The 17594-nt window shown below is 38.4% G+C and overlaps 1 protein-coding gene across 3 annotated transcripts in view; it reads right to left on the bottom strand.

Annotated features, from left to right (window-relative positions):
- ERLEC1 (endoplasmic reticulum lectin 1) overlaps positions 1–17594 on the bottom strand; it is a 40605-nt gene that overhangs the window by 11525 nt on the left and 11486 nt on the right. For all 3 annotated transcript variants that reach the window (XR_009534183.1, XM_060116608.1, XM_060116607.1), the window contains exons 8-10: positions 17459–17588; positions 5376–5537; positions 4692–4751 (exon numbers count right to left, since the gene is read on the bottom strand). Coding sequence is in view for 2 of the 3 variants with exons in the window: in XM_060116608.1 (XP_059972591.1) it covers positions 4692–4751; positions 5376–5537; positions 17459–17588 (352 nt within the window). In the remaining variant the exon portion in view is untranslated. The remainder of the gene's footprint in view (positions 1–4691; positions 4752–5375; positions 5538–17458; positions 17589–17594) is intronic.

Here is a 17594-nt window from a genome sequence, read left to right as displayed (position 1 = left end):
TACAAAAACAGCCATTGTTAATGGAAATGTAAACTGGTCCAACCCTTTGGAAGGCAACTGTTCAGTATGCATACATATTGACCTAGCAAGTACATTTCTAGAAATGTGCCCTATGAATATACATGCAAAAGTTCACAAACACAACTATTTAAAAATGCTCACTAAGATGCTGTCACAGCAAAAACTGGAAACAACTCAAAGGCTCATCAATACACGTCTGGCTAAATATACTGTGGGTATAGACATAATCCTCTGAACCTGCTGAAAAAAATAAGATCAGCTGTTGCTGGCATGGAAAGATCTCCAAGATACTAGGTGAAAAGAACAAGTGCTGAGCAGTGCATTTAGTATATCCCTTCTGTATAAATAAAAAGGTTATATCAACATTTACATATAGGCATTTTGTTCCCTTGTGGTGGGTTAGCTAAGAAAAAGTTAACAGTTGTTACTTTTTTTAAAATTTATTTTTTAAATTTTATTTATTTTTATTATTTATTTATTTATTTTCCATACCCCTCCCTCCCCCCGGCCTGAGTGAGCCAGAGTCCCCGAATCAGCTGCTCCTTTTTTAAAAAAATTTTTAAATTTTATTTTTTTATACAGCAGGTCCTTATTAGTCATCCATTTTATACACATCAGTGTATATATGTCAATCCCAATAGCCCAACTCATCACACCACCCCCCGTACCCCTCCGCTGCTTTACTCCCTTGGTGTCCATACATTTGTTCTATACATCTGTGTCTCAATTTCTGCCCTGCAAACCGGCTGATCTGTAACATTTTTCTAGGTCACACATATATGCGTTAATATGTGATACTTTTCTCTTTCTAACTTACTTTACTCTGTATGACAGTCTCTAGATCCATCCACGTCTCTACAAATGACCAATTTCGTTCCTTTTTATGGCTGAGTAATATTCCATTGTATATATTTACCACATCTTCTTTATCCATTCGTCTGTGGGTGGGCACTTAGGTTGCTTCCATGACCTGGTTATTCTACATAGTGCTGCAATGAACACTGGGGTGCATGTGTCTTTTTTTTTTTTTTAAAGATATTTCATTGTGGTTTTTTAAAAATTAATTTATTTATTTTTGGCTGTGTTGGGTCTTTGTTTCTGTGCGAGGGCTTTCTCTAGTTGCGGCAAGTGGGGGCCACTCTTCATCGCGATGAGAGGGCCTCTCACTATCGTGGCCTCTCTTGTTGCGGAGCACACGCTCCAGACGCGTGGGATCTTCCCAGACCAGGGCTTGAACCTGTGTCTCCTGCATTGGCAGGCAGATTCTCAACCAATGCGCCAACAGTGAAGCCCACATGTCATTTTTTTTTTTTTTTTTTTTGCGGTACGTGGGCCTCTCACTGTTGTGGCCTCTCCCGCTGCGGAGCACAGGCTCCGGATGCGCAGGCCCAGCGGCCATGGCTCACGGGCCCAGCTGCTCCGTGGCATGTGGGATCTTCCCGGAAAGGGGCACGAACCCGTGTCCCCTGCATCGGCAGGCGGACTCTCAACCACTGTGCCACCAGGGAAGCCCTGTCATTTTGAATTATGGTTTTCTCTGGGTATATGCCCAGTAGTGGGATTGCTGGATCATATGATAATTCTTAGTTTTTTAAATAACCTCCATATTGTTCTCCATAGTGGCTGTATCAATTTAGATTCCCACCAACAGTGCAAGAGGGTTCCCTTTTCTCCACACCCACTCCAGCATTTATTGCTTGTAGATTTTGTGATGGTGCCCATTCTAACTGGTGTGAGGTTGATACCTCATTGTAGTTTTGATTTGCATTTCTCTAATAATTAGTGATGTTGACCAGCTTTTCATGTGCTTCTTGGCCATCTGTATGTCTTCTTTGGAGAAATGTCTATTTAGGCCTTGTGCCCAGTTTTAGGTTGGGTTGTTTGTCTTTTTAATATAGAGTTGCATGAGCTGTTTATATATTTTGGAGATTAATCCTTTGTCCATTGATTCATTTGCAAATATTGTCTCCCATTCTGAGGGTTGTCTTTTTGTCGTTTATGGTTTCCTCTGCTGTGCAAAAGCTTTTAAGTTTCATTAGGTCCCATTTGTTTATTTTTGTTTTTATTTCCATTACTCTAGGAGGTGGATCAAAAAAGGTCTTGCTGTGATTTATGTCAAAGAGTGTTCTTCCTGTGTTTTCCTCTAAGAGTTTTACAGTGTCTGGTCTTACATTTAGGTCTCTAATCCATTTTGAGTTTATTTTTGTGTATGGTGTTAGGGAGTTTTCTAATTTCATTCTTTTACATGTAGCTGTCCAGTTTTCCCAGCACCACTTATTGAAGAAACCGTCTTTTCTGCATTGTATATCCTTGCCTCCTTTGTCATAGATTAGTTGACCACAGGTACGTGGGTTTATCTCTGGGCTTTCTATCCTGTTCCACTGATACATTTCTGTTTTTGTGCCAGTACCATATTGTCTTGATTACTGTAGCTTTGTAGTATAGTCTGAAGTCAGGGAGCCTGATTCCTCCAGCTCTGCTTTTCTTTCTCAAGTTTGCTTTGGCTATTCGGGGTCTTTTGTGGTTCCATACAAATTGTGAAATTTTTTGTTCTAGTTCTGTGAAAAATGCCATTGGTAGTTTGATAGGGATTGCACTGAATCTGTAGATTGCTTTGGTAGTATAGTCATTTCCACATTGTTGATCTTCCAATCCAAGAACATGGTATATCTCTCCATCTGTTGGTATCATCTTTAATTTCTTTCATCAGTGTCTTATAGTTTTCTGCATACAGGTCTTTTGTCTCCTTAGGTAGATTTATCCCTAGGCATTTTACTCTTTTTGTTGCAGTGGTAAATGGGAGTGTTTCCTTAATTTCTCTTTCAGATTTTTCATCATTAGTGCAAGAGATTTCTGTACATTAATTTTGTATCCTGCTACTTTACCAAATTCGTTGATGAGCTCTAGTAGTTTTCTGGTAGCATCTTTAGGACTCTCTATGAATCGTATCATGTCATCTGCATACAGTGACAGTTTTACTTCTTTTCCAAAGTGGATTCATTTCTTTTTCATCTGTGATTGCTGTGGCTAAAACTTCCAAAACTATGTTGAATAGTGGTGAGAGTGGGCAACCTTGTCTTGTTCCTGATCTTAGTGGAAATGGTTTCAATTTTTCACCATTGAGAATGATGTTGGCTGTGGGTTTGTCATATATGGCCTTTATTATGTTGAGGTAAGTTCCCTCTGTGCCTACTTTCTGAAGCGTTTTTATCATAAATGGGTGTTGAATTTTGTCAAAAGCTTTTTCTGCAACTATTGAGATGATCATATGGTTTTTCTGCTTCAGTTTGTTTTTATTTTTGGCTGTGTTGTGTCTTTGTTGCTGCACACGGGGTTTCTCTAGTTGCAGCGAGTGGTGGCTACCCTTCGTTGTGGTGCCCGGGTTTCTCACTGTGGTGGCTTCTCTTGTTGTGGAGCACAGGCTCTAGGCACATGGGCTTCAGTAGTTGTGGCATGCCAGCTCAGTAGTTGTGGCTTGTAGGCTCTAGCGCTCAGGCTCATTAGTCGTGGTGCACGGGCTTAGTTGCTCTGCGGCATGTAGGAGGATCTTCCTGGACCAGGGCTCGAACCAGAGTCCCCTGCACTGGCAGGCAGATTACTAAGCACTGAGCCATCAGGGAAGCCCCAGCTGTTACTTTTGAAAAATGGGACAACGGTGGAGGAAAATTTTATTTTCATTCTATATTTCTGGCATATATTCCTTTAATTAAAAAAAAAAGCCACTGGGTATTATCTGGACTGTACTTAGATGACACTTTATCTTTTTTTGTAATAATAAAAAAAATGAGTAAAACATCCAAGCAGCAAGAATAAATGGAAAGCATAGTGAAATGGAATATCTCAGGATTAAGTGAAAAATAAAATGTTCTAGTTTACAGACACCTCATAAATTTGGAGTGATTTAAATGTGGAAAGTGAGTTGATCTTTCCCATTATGATCCATCTTGAAATTTAAGATCGGCTCAAAACATCTCAAGAGGGCAAATACAGTATTTTCTAATTACCAGTTGTTATTTATTTGGGGGAATAAAAAGAGCCTTTTAAAACAGATCAATATTTATTAATGTTTGTTTTCCATGTCTAGTAGTTTGCCTTACTAAACAAACTACAACAATGACAAAACTACTGGGGCTTGAATTTCAGAATTTAAGCAGCTTTGGCTCAAGTATGGGAGAACACTGATTTATGAAATTATAAGGAAAAGGAAGAATAAAGAGCCAGTGCATTTAATCTTAAACTTATTTTATTTTAAGCTTAGATGATATGGTACCTTCTTTTAGTTGAGAAACCTGCTGTATTTATCCTATTTTACTAACTCTAGTAATATACTATCTTACCATTCACTTAATTTAATAATGAGTTATAACAATGACTAATTTCTTGGTCAAAGCTAAAGAGGTTAGTCACTGTAGCTTATTATTCCTCCAGGCTCACAGTAATACAAGAATCTGAGTAGTTAATACATAACGTTACTTTAAGATGATTGACTTAGTCTTAACTGACACCAAGTTTTCCATTTTCCAGAATTTAGAGACACTTTGATGAATATTTCCATATTAAAATCATCTTATAATTAAAAGTAACACCAACCCCCACCCCTTTTTTTCCACAAAAGATTTTTGAAACTTTAATCCGCCTAGTGGTAGAATGATATAAACGCTGTTCTATACCTCATGGTATTGATGTACATGTTTGCCATAGCAGAATTCATATTTCCACCAACCAACACCCTACAGGAAAGGAAACAGATCAAGTTACAGTACAGAGAAAGGCATATTGGGGTCTGTCTCAATACTGCCGCATGATAGTGATGGACATATATATAATTAAAAAAAACTGTACTAGCAATATGGTTGAAAATCAAAATTAAACATTACTGATAAACTTAAAAAGCAGACATTATTACAGAACAATTGCTGTACCACCCTGGTAAAATAAAGTAAAATGAAAATTCCACTTATAAGTGTATTTCCCACTGGAGTTCTTAGGGGCAAAATTTTACCTTTGTACATATTAGCTCAAGTTTTAAATGTGATTGCTACATAACCAAAATGTAGGCTACACAATCACTGATGCCCATTCCAGCAATTAGCCAGAATCACATATGAAGTACTTAAATATATATATATTTTTGTCAAGTAAACATCGTTTTAGCCTGTGAGTAAAGAGAATATAATGGCTATGCATTGGATTATAATGAGATGCAGAAAGGAAATGTCCATTGGGAAGCTTCCAGAATCCTGCCATTTGTCTATAGACAAAAAATCTTTTTCAGTGCTACTAATGCCCCTTGATAAATAACACACAAGTGAAAGCTGTAAGATAAATACTTAAACTGATGGTTCACTTCTCACCCCGTGAAAGCAGTAGGAACCACTAAGGAACTCTTTTATGAGTTGGTCATCTGTCAATTTGGATATGTGGGTTGTTCCAACTGTGAGCATTGGCTGAGAACCAACAGCAATGGGTTTGTGGATTGCTGGAAATCTCTCTTCCTTAGTTGATTGCATATCTTCCTAAAATTAAATAAACATATGTTTAAGGGCTTCTTTGCCACACAAAGTTTTTCAGTATGACTTAAATTATTATTTTTAAACTTCAGAAAATTTGGAAAAAAAATGTCCACTCATTTTTTAAAAATTATTTATTTTTGGCTGCATCAGGTCTTTGTTGCTGCACGCGGGCTTTCACTAGTTGTGGCGAGTGGGGGCTATTCTTCGTTGCGGCATGCGGGCTTCTCACTATGGTGGCTTCTCTTATTGTGGAGCATGCACTCTAGGCACATGGCATTAGTAGTTCTGGCACGTGGGCTTAGTTGCTCCATGGCATGTGGGATCTTCCTGGACCAGGGCTCGAACCCATGTCCCCTGCATTGGCAGGTGGATTCTTAACATTTTTTTTTTGTGGTACGTGGGCCTCTCACTGTTGTGGCCTCTTCTCTTGCGGAGCACAGGCTCTGGACGTGCAGGCTCAGTGGCCATGGCTCACGGGCCCAGCCGCTCCGCGGCATGTGGGAGCTTCCCGGACTGGGGTACGAACTTATGTCCCCTCCATTGGCAGGCGGACTCTTAACCACTGCGCCACCAGGGAAGCCTGGCAGGTGGATTCTTAACCACTGCACCACCAGGTAAGTCCCTGTCCACTCATTTTTAATGTGTTTTAAAAAATGAATTTTGCAACACTTAATAGCATAGAGAAAGCTCTAGGCAAATGTTAATTCCATTTACCAGTTAGGGGCATAGTGACCTTTCTTAACATAGAGAGATAATTTCCATTTCACATATTTCGTCTCTTATTTTTATTAAGTACTTTGCTACACGTTAGATTTTGTGTTTCTACATTTAGTTTTGGAAATGTGATTACTATGGGTAAAGAAAGGATAACAAGCAGGCTAATAAAGAGCTGAGTGGGACAAATATGAATATTAGTTATCATTATTCAAATGTAGTAGGACCTGGTTGTTGCCCTGGAGGAAACTGCAGTTTAATAAAGGAAGGGTACAGGGAAAAGCAGATTCACAGAGGTAGGGGTGATTCAGGTAGACTTTGACAAAGAACTGAAACACGAAGACTTCACAAAGAGAAAGCCCTTGATTGATTCATGAAACATTAATAATTTGTGACTTACGTGAATGTCTGTGTATGTGTTTTGTGTGTGTGCATATGCATGTGAACCTTAAGAAGAGGTAAGAGCAAAGATGTATGGTATGGTATGATATTTAAAACCAGAGAGAAGCAGGCACTATAGATAGAAAACTATGTAATGCTAAGAAGTTTGGACATTATCTTTTAGGTTTTAGGCAAAGATATGGTATGATCAGATTTTTAGGTAATTACTTTAGCATAGGCAGGGAAGAAGGAATGGTAAGAACAAATCTGGAGGTGGAGAGTCAAGTTAGGAGCTGCAATAACCCAGGCCACAGACGAAGTGAATCTAACATAAGGGAGTGACAAGTCAGGTGGAGAGAAGAGGAGAGTTATTAAAGAGGCTAATGAGTTAGAATCTGGTCGTTAACTGGGTACTCACAGTAAGCAGAGAGGAAACGAATCCAGACCAGAATTGAAGAAGTGAGTGTACCAACTAACTGAATAAAATAATTTAAAAAAATTAGACAGTAAAATGTATAGACTCTTTTTTCACCCGCTGTAGTTGCCACTGACCAATTGTGGTTCTTGTCTTCTTTTTCAGCTTGTAGGATGGTTACTCTGGAAACCAATGACCTTATCCTCTCTCTCCTCCAATACTAAGAACAAAGATTGCCAAGATGGCTTCTTGTTTTGTTCTTTTTTTCATAATAAAACAACCATTTTATTATACTCATAGATTCTTAGGTCTGGAATTCAGACAGGACATAACACATATGTCCTGTTCCTGCTGCATGAAATCTGGGGCCTCAAATGGGAAAACCTAAATGGCTGGAGGTTGTAATAACCTGGAAGTTATTATTCACTCACATAGTTCTGGGCTGAGGTGACTCAAAGGCTGGGCTCATCTGGAACAGTGACTGGATTATTCAATGGGGTAGAGGCCTCCTAAAAACTCAAAATCTGGCTTAATCTTTTGAGTTCCCCAAATACAACCAGCTTTTCCAGGGATCAACTCAGGATGCATACATTCTCCTGTCATGTGTCTGCTCTGGTTTCAGGACTTAATGAAGCTCAGTTTCTTCTTGTCTCATCACAGAAAGAATTCAGTGAGAGACAAAGTGATAGGTAAGAAGTGGATTTATATAGAGAGAAACACACTCCACAGACAGAGTGTGGGCCATCTCAGAAGGTGAGAAAGGCCGGCTTCTTGTTTTTTGAAAGAACCTTGAATTTTACATATAACTCTTTCTATATTCAGAGCCTACTACTACGCGCCTGGCAGTATTTTCAGTATGGAGTATTAAAAATGAAGTACCGACCCTATTCTTCTGTCTCTGTTTTTTTTCTTTTTTCTTTTGCTCTACCCAAGAATCTTACATCAAATTTACGGGGTCTTCAACAATTACAACAGCAAGAGACCTGAGATCAATTTTAAATAACTTTGTGAATCAGCTATAAATCTTCTAGTAGAAGATGTACTTTGTAAGGTAGTACTTGACCATGTAAGACACTGGGACACTGATACCCATAAAAATGATCATCTAAAGCAAAAAAAAAAAAAAAAAAAAAAAAAAAAAAAAAAGCAGCAGACATAGTTACTACTCATAAGGAGCGAAGGTTTAATAGACTAAAGTAATTACTTAGAATACATGAGACCTATAGTAAGGTTAGTGAACAAAGGAATAATAATACATAGGGAAACCTGCAGATGAGAAAAGGGGAAGAGGTAGGAAGAAAAGAAGAATGACAATTTATTATTCCTTCTTGTGGACAGAACATCTACTTTCATTTTTAAGGAAAACTACTCCAATAAAAGCAAGATGATAGTAGTTTTTATAGCAGGGTTTGGAAATTCATAAAATATTCTTAATAAATCCAGTAATTTCCAAATTAATTTAACGTAATAACACAGGCAGAACATCAAACCAAAATTCTGATAGCCAGATATGTATTATGTTTAAAAAAGAAAAAAATTCTTTACGGTAAAGCTTGATTCACACTTAAAAGGCAAACCATATGCCAAATATCAATATTTTTAAAGAAAAGTTATGTGTAATAAGCTAAGTTTCTAAAAAAATTATTCTGAAGATGATCAGTTTAAAGTAATCACTCATCCTACAGTATTAGCTAAGATTTTCATGTACACTAAAGATGCTAAGTATTTAGAAAGCATTATCATCAGTAGCTTTATTTTTAATGAATTTATTTATTTATTTGGCTGCATTGGGTCTTCGTTGCTGCACGTGGGCTTTCTCTAGTTGTGTTGAGCGGGGGCTACTATTCATTGCGGTGTGCGGGCTTCTCATTGCGGTGGCTTCTCTTATTGCGGAGCATGGGCTCTAGGCGTGCAAGCTTCAGTAGTTGTGGCAAGAGGGCTCAGCAGTTGTGGCACACGGGCTTAGTTGCTCTGTGGCATGTGGAATCTTCCCGGACCAGGGCTCAAACCCATGTCCCCCACACTGGTAGGCGGATTCTTAACCACTGCACCACCAGGGAAGCCCATTATCTGTAGCTCTTTTTGTTTTTTCTTTTCTTTAAAAAAATTTTTTTTATACAGCAGGTGCTTATTAGTCATCAATTTTATACACATCAGTGTATACATGTCAATCACAATCACCTAATTCATCACACCACCACCCCCAACTCACCCCCCACCACTTTCCCCCCTTGGTGTCCATATGTTTGTTCTCTACATCTGTGTCTCTATTTCTGCCCTGCAAACCAGTTCATCTGTACCATTTTTCTAGGTTCCACATATATGCGTTAATATATTTATTTATTTTTTTCTTTCTGACTTACTTCACTCTGTATGACAGTCTCTAGGTCCATCTATGTCTCAACAAATGATCCAATTTCGTTCCTTTTTATGGCTGAGTAATATTCCATTGTATATATGTACCATATCTTCTTTATCCATTTGTCTTGTCGATGGGCATTTAGGTTGCTTCAATGACCTGGCTATTGAAAATAGTGCTGCAATGAACATTGGGGTGCATGTGTCTTTTTGAATGATGGTTTTCTCTGGGTATATGCCCAGTAGTGGGATTGCTGGATCATATGGAAATTTTATTTTTAGTTTTGAAGGAACTTTCATACTGTTCTCCATAGTGGCTATATCAACTAACATTCCCACCAACAGTGCAAGGGGGTTCCCTTTTCTCCACACCCTCTCCAGCATTTCTTGCTTGTAGATTTTCTGATGATGCCCATTCTAACTGGTATGAGGTGATATCTCATTGTAGTTTTGATTTGCATTTCCCTAATAATTAGTGATGTTGACCAGCTTTTCATGTGCTTCTTGGGCATCTGTATGTCTTCTTTGGAGAAATGTCTATTTAGGTCTTCTGCCCATTTTTAGGTTGGGTTGTTTGTTTTTTTAATATTGAGCTGCATGAGCTGTTTATATATTTTGGAGATTAATCCTTTGTCCATTGGTTCGTTTGCAAATGTTTTCTCCCATTCTGAGGGTTGTCTTTTTGTCTTGTTTATGGTTTCCTTTGCTGTGCAAAAACTTTGAAGTTTCATTAGGTCTCATTTGTTTTCATTTTTATTTCCATTACTCTAAGAGGTGGATCCAAAAAGATCTTGCTGTGATTTATGCCAGAGTGTTCTTCCGGGCTTCCCTGGTGGCGCAGTGGTTGAGAGTCCGCCTGCCGATGCAGGGGACATGGGTTCGTGCCCCGGTCCGGGAAGATCCCACATGCCGCGGAGTGGCTGGGCCAGTGAGCCATGGCTGCTAAGCCTGTGCATCTGGAGCCTGTGCTCCGCAGCGGGAGAGGCCACAACAGTGAGAGGCCCGTGTACCACCAAAAAAAAAAAAAAAAAAAAAAAGAGTGTTCTTCCTATGTTTACCTCTAAGAGTTTTACAGTGTCTGGTCTTACATTTAGGTCTCTAATCCATTTTGAGTTTATTTTTGTGTGTGGTGTTAGGGAGTGTTCTACTTTCATTCTTTTACATGTAGCTGTCCAGTTTTCCCTGCACCACGTATTGAAGAGACTGTCTTTTCTCTATTGTATATCTTTGCCTCCTTTGTCATAGTCATAGATTAGTTGACTATAGGTGCGTAGGTTTATCTCTGGGCTTTGTATCTTGTTCCATTTATCTATGTTTCTGTTTCTGTGCCAGTATCATATTGTCTTGATTACTGTAGCTCTGTAGTATAGTCTGAAGTCAGGGAGTCTGATTCCTCCAGCTCCGTTTTTTTCCCTCAAGACTGCTTTGGCTAGCAGGGTCTTTTGTGTCTCCATACAGCTTTGAAGATTTTTTGTTCTAGTTCTGTAAAAAATGCCATTGGTAATTTGATAGGGATTGCATTGAATCTGTAGATTGCTTTGGGTAGTATAGTCATTTTCACAATATTGATTCTTCCAATCCAAGAACATGGTATATCTCTCCATCTGTTTGTATCACCTTTAATTTCTTTCATCAGTGTCTTGTAATTTTCTGCACACAGGTCTATTTTCTCCTTAGTTATTCTCCCTAGGTATTTTACTCTTTTTGTTGCAATGGTAAATGCAAGTGTTTCCTTAATTTCTCTTTGTTTTTTCATCATTAGTGTATAAGAATGAAAGAGATTTCTGTGCATTAATTTTGTATCCTGGAACTTTACCAAATTCATTGATTAGCTCTAGTAGTTTTCTGGTACCATCTTTACGATTCTCTATATATAGTATCATGTCATTTGCGAACAGTGACAGTTTTACTTCTTCTTTTCTAATTTGTATTCCTTTTATTTCTTTTTCTTCTCTGATTGCTGTGGCTAGGACTTCCAAAACTATATTGAATAATAGTGGTGAGAGTGGACATCCTTGTCTTGATCCTCATCTTAGAGGAAATGCTTTTTTTTCACCAATGAGAATGATGTTTGCTGTGGGTCTGTCATATATTGCCTTTATTATGTTGAGGTAGGTTCCCTCTATGTCCACTTCTGGAGAGTTTTTATCATAAATTGGTGTTGAATTTTGTCAAAAGCTTTTTTTGCATCTATTGAGATGATCATATGGTTTTTATTCCTCAATTTGTTAATACCACAAATTGGCATTTGTATCACATTGATTGATTTGCGTATATTGAAGAATCCTTGCATCCCTGGGATAAAGCCCACTTGATCATGGTGTATGATCCTTTTAATGTGTTGTTGGATTCTGTTTGCTAGTATTTTGTTGAGGATTTTTGCATCTATATTCATCAGTGATATTGGTCTCTAATTTTCTTTTTTTGTAGTATCTTTGTCTGGTTTTGGTATCAGGGTGATGGTGGCCTCATAGAATGAGTTTGGGAGTTTTCCTTCCTCTGCAATTTTTTGGAAGAGTTTGAGAAGGATGGGTGTTAGCTCTTCTCTAAATGTTTGGTAGAATTCACCTGTGAAACCATCTGGTCCTGGACTTTTGTGTGTTGGAAGATTTTCTTTTTAATAAATTTATTGTGTTTGTCCTGTTATCTTGGAAAGAAACCTCCTTAAGCCTCAGTTTCCCCATTTACAAATGGTAATATTTATTTATTTTTTTGCGGTGCGTGGGCCTCTCACTGTTGTGGCCTCTCCTGTTGTGGAGCACAGGCTCCAGATGTGCAGGCTCAGCGGCCATGGCTCACGGGCCCAGCCACTGGGCGGCACGTGGGATCTTCCCGGACCGGGGCACGAACCCGTGTCCCCTGCATCGGCAGGTGGACTCTCAACCACTGCACCAGCAGGGAAGCCCCTGTTGGAAGATTTTTTATCACAGTTTCAATTTCATTACTTGTGACTGGTCTGTTCATATTTTCTGTTTCTTCCTGGTTCAGTCTTGGAAGGTTATACCTTTCTAAGAATTTGTCCATTTCTTCCAGGTTGTCCATTTTATTAGCATAGAGTTGCTTGTAGTAGTCTCTTAGGATGCTTTGTATTTCTGCGGTGTCTGTTATAACTTCTCCTTTTTCATTTCTAATTTTATTGATTTGCATCCTCTCCCTCTTTTTCTTGAGTGTGGCTAATGGTTTATCAATTTTATATTCTCAAAGAACCAGCTTTTAGTTTTATTGATCTTTGCTATTGTTTTGTTTCTATTTTTTATTTCTGCTCTGATCTTTATGATTTCTTTCCTTCTGCTTACTTTGGGTTTTGTTTGTTCTTCTTTCTCTAGTTCCTTTAGGTGTAACGTTAGGTTTTTTTGAGATTTTTCTTGTTTCTTGCGGTAGGCTTGTATAGCTATAAACTTCCCTCTTAGAACTGCTTTTGCTGCATCCCATAGGTTTTGGATCATCGTGTTTTCTGTGTCATTTTTCTCTAGGTATTTTTTGACTTCCTCTTTGATTTCTTCAGTGATCTCTTGGTTATTTAGTAACGTATTGCTTAGCCTCCATGTGTTTGTGTTTTTTACGTTTTTTTCCCTGTAATTCATTTGTAATCTCATAGTGTTGTGGTCAGAAAACATGCTTGATATGATTTCAATTTTCTTAAATTTACTGAGGCTTGATTTGTTACCCAAGATGTGATCTATCCTGGAGAATGTTCCGTGCGCACTTGAGAAGAAAGTGTAATCTGCTGTTTTTGGATGGAACGTCCTATAAATATCAATTAAATGTATCTGGTCTGTTGTGCGTTTAAAGTTTCTGTTTCCTTATTTATTTTCATTTTGGATGATCTGTCCATTGGTTTAAGTGAGGTGTTAAAGTCCCCCACTATTATTGTGTTACTGTCGATTTCCTCTTTTATAGCTGTTAGCAGATGCCCTATGTATTGTGGTGCTATGTTGGGTGCATATGTATTTTATAATTGTTATATCTTCTTCTTGGATCAATCATTATGTAGTGTCCTTCTTTGTCTCTTGCAACGTTCTTTATTTTAAAATCTATTTTATGTGATATTAGTATTGCTACTACAGCTTTCTTTCCATTTCCATTTGCATGGAATATCTTTTTCCATCCCCCCAGTTTCAGTCTGTATGTGTTCCTAGGTCTGAATCGGGTCCCTTGTAGACAGCATATATATGGGTCTTCTTTTTGTATCCATTCAGTGAGCCTGTGTCTTTTGGTTGCAGCATTTAATCCATTCACATTTAAGGTAATTATCGATATGTATGTTCCTATGACCATTTTCTTAATTGTTTTGGGTTTGTTTTCATAGGTTCTTTTCTTCTCTTGTGTTTCCCACTTAGAGAAGTTCCTTTAGCATTTGTTGTAAAGCTGGTTGGGTGTTGCTGAATTCTCTTAGCTTTTGCTTGTGTGTAAAGCTTTTGATTCCTCCACTGAATCTGAATGAGATCCATGCTGGGTAGAGTAATCTTGGTTGTAGGTTCTTCCCTTTCATCACTTTATCATGCCACTCTCTTCTGGCTTGTAGAGTTTCTGCTGAGAAAACAGCTGTTAACCTTATGGGAGTTTCCTTTTATTTGTCGTTTTTCCCTTGCTCCTTTCAGTAATTTTTCTTTGTCTTTAATTTTTGCCAGTTTGATCACTATGTGTCTCGGCATGTTTCTCCATGGGTTTATCCTGTATGGGACTCTCTGCGCTTCCTGGACTGGGGAGGCTATTTCCTTTCCCATGTTAGGGAAGTTTTTAACTATAATCTCTTCAAATATTTTCTCTGGTCCTTTCTCTCTCTCTTCTCCTTCTGGGACCCCTATAATGCGAATGTTGTTGCGTTTAATGTTGTCCCAGAGGTCTGTTATGCTGTCTTCATTTCTTTTCATTCTTTTTTGTTTTTCTGGTTCTCCAGCAGGTAATTCCACCATTCTGTCTTCCAGGTCACTTACCCGTTCTTCTGCCTCAGTTATTCTGCTATTGATTCCTTCTAGTGTAGTTTTCATTTCAGTTATTGTATTGTTCATCTCTGTTTGTTCTTTAATTCTTTTAGGTCTTTGTTAAACACTTCTTGCATCTTCTCCATCTTTGCCTCCATTCTTTTTCCGAGGCCCTGGATCATCTTCACTATCATTATCCTGAATTCTTTTTCTGGAAGGTTTCATATCTCCACTTCGTTTAGTTGTTTTCCTGGGGCTTTATATTGTTCCTTCATCTGGTACATGGCCCTCTGCCTTTTCATGTTGTGTATCTTTCTGTGAATGTGGTTTTTGTTCCACCGGCTGCAGGACTGTAGTTCTTCTTGCTTCTGCTGTCTGCCCTCGGTGGATGCAGCTATCTAAGAGGCTTGTGCAAGTTTCCTGATGGGAGGAAGTGGTGGTGGGTAGCGCTCCATCTGTAGCTTTTTAAAAATAATTTTTCTCAACTTGCAGATTAAACACATTAATTAAAGAAAAATAAACTGGTACTTCTTCCTTGGAGAATAGTTAAAGTTGGACTTGTGAATCATTTTGATCAAGCTGACTTTAAGTACCTGTCAATACTTAAACTACTATCAAGAAGAAGATGAGAACAGAATTCCAGCTATAATGTTTCAATACATCACTTCAAATAAAATGCAGATTAAGTTTAAGATAAATTTTTCCTCCTCTCAGAATGGCAGGGTTCACAACATCCACAAAGAGTCTGGCAATACTTTCGCAGTAAGTATCCAAGAGGAAGGGGAGAAAAAGGCCTTGCAGTTAAATGTTAATTAACCCACTGTAAAGTACTAACAGCATACCAGGTATCATGCAAGGAGCTGGAAACCCCCAGTAACAAAAGCATAGTTTATTTTCCCTCCCTTTAAATGAAGAACCATAGGAAAAACAACAAATTTTAGCCATAAAAGTGCTATAATGGAGGACTGAATAAAATACAAGACCACAGAAGAGGAAACACTGATCTCTTCCGTTGGTAATCCATTAGAAGTCATGGCTCATTTGCAAAGGAAGTGACACTGGAAGCACATCTTCAAGCATACACGTTTTGACCTTCTATTAGTTCATCAGATATAGGGAGGGAGGAGAAGACAACAGAGGAAGAGGCAAAACAGTATATTCAAAGGCAAGGAGGTTGGAAAGAATGTGGTACTTTTCAGAAACTCTTAAGTTGTTCAAAATAGCTGGGATAAAGGGAATGGTGATGAGAGATGAAGCTGAAGCCAGATCACAAATGGTCTTTTTTTTTAAAATCTTTTGGCCATGCCACATGACATGTGAGACCTTACTTCCCTGACCAGGGATTGAACCTGTGCCCTCTTCATTGGCAGCGTGGAGTCTTGACCACTGGACCACCAGGGAAGTCCCCACATATGATCTTGACTCTCCTTTGATAAAATCATTGTATGAGCAATGATTTTGTCCTGAGGTATAGATCATGTTAACTACCAAAAGATTAAATAAAAATCAAATGTTCATTTCAGAAAGAACATTTTATCAGCTGTGTCAGAGGAATTAGAAAGAAGATGCATGAGGACATTAGTTTCTGGTCTTAGGAAATGATGGGGTCCTGAACTAATGACAGGACAGAGTTGAAAAGCAGTCAGTGGATAACACTGATAGCACTGAGTAAATGATTAGAGTTAGAGATGAATTAAGAGATGGGTAAGAAAAATGACTCAGGTTTCTGACTTGGACAACTGGGTAGAGCACACTGCTTTAAAAGCAATGGGGAAGACAACAAAAGGGTCAGTGTGAAAGAGAAAAAAATGGTTAAGTTTGAGATTACTGAAAATGTATATACGTCCAATATGCAGATGAAAAGGGAAGACAGCATATCAAAAGGGAGAAGCAGCAGAGAGAGGTGGTTAAGCGGACAGGTTCTAGAATCAGACTACTTTGATTCTAATCTCTAACCCATCACTTGTCACTTCCCCTCTCTGAACCTCAGTTCCCTAACCTGTTAAGGTGGATAATAGTAAATCTTATATGCTATTGTAAGGATTAGGTAATAGTTGTAAAGACTCAATACATGTTAATTATTTGATTGTGATTTGAGTTCAGGAGAAAGATCAGTGTTACAGATGTGTATTTATAACTCATGAGCATAGAAACGGAAGTTGAAAGAATGGCCATGGATGAGCTTACTTAAGGAGACTGTGTATAATAAGGAGAGAAAGCAGCTATGGACAGAACCAGGGGAAGTTCAACATTTTAAGGAGCAGGAATTAGAGAAAGAACTAGTACACAGGAGAGCAGAACCAGAGAGAACCAGAGATAATGACCTGTAGTAAAGAAAGGAGAAAAAGTTCAAGCTTCCAATGCTCAGATAAGCTCAAGTTATGCATATGTTCAGCAAATTTAGAAGCAAAAGATTGCTGTTGACCTTAATAAGAACAGTTTAAGAAGAATGATAGAAATATGGTTTGATAATAAATAGCAATGAACTGAAGAATAAATAAAGCATTAGGAGATAGGCTGCAGTCTATTTTTTCAAGAGGCTTAGCTGGGAAGTCCAGTTAACTAGCTAAAAATTAAACTTAACTGAAATGAACAGGATGACAAACTTTAAAATACTATGGAATCATGGGGGACTTTCCTGGTGGTCCAGTGGTTAAGAATCTGCCTTCCAATGCAGGGGACATGGGTTCAATCCCTGGTTGGGGAACTAAGATCCCACATGCCACGGGGTAACAAAGACTGCATGCCAAAATACTGAGCCCATGCACCGCAACTATTGAGCCCATGCACTCTGGAGCCCATGTGCCACAACTAGAGAGAAGCCCATGCTCTGCAACGAAAGATCCCACAAGCTGCAATGAAGATCCCGTGTGCTGCAACTAAGACCCAATACAGCCAAATTAATAAAAAAGAAAATTATGGAATCATGAGTGTAAGAGAATGCTAAAATAGTTTCTGAGAAGTATTAGAATAAGGAAAAGAATTAAAATCAAAAGAATTGGAATTGACAATTTTGAGTCAGGAAAATAAATGACTACTACTATACCACAGAAATCATTAAAATACTGATATATGCTCTGAAATTTGGAAAAGGAAGCACTGAAAGAAATACTGTTAGATAATTCTCATACCTCTTTATTTCTCCTAAAAGGCACCCTCAGTATTTCTTCCTGCTGTTCCAACTGTCTCAGGGTGAGGGGTTTAAATGGTGATCCTGGTAGTGACTGGCAAAATATGTCATTCACAGGAGATGCTCTGAATCTATTC

The sequence above is a fragment of the Mesoplodon densirostris genome, chromosome 14 (genome assembly GCF_025265405.1).
Source record: "Mesoplodon densirostris isolate mMesDen1 chromosome 14, mMesDen1 primary haplotype, whole genome shotgun sequence".
In the NCBI taxonomy this organism is placed as follows: Eukaryota; Metazoa; Chordata; class Mammalia; order Artiodactyla; family Ziphiidae; genus Mesoplodon; species Mesoplodon densirostris.
The sequence above is the reverse complement of the archived record's forward strand: the minus strand, read 5'-3'. Positions and strand labels throughout refer to the sequence as shown.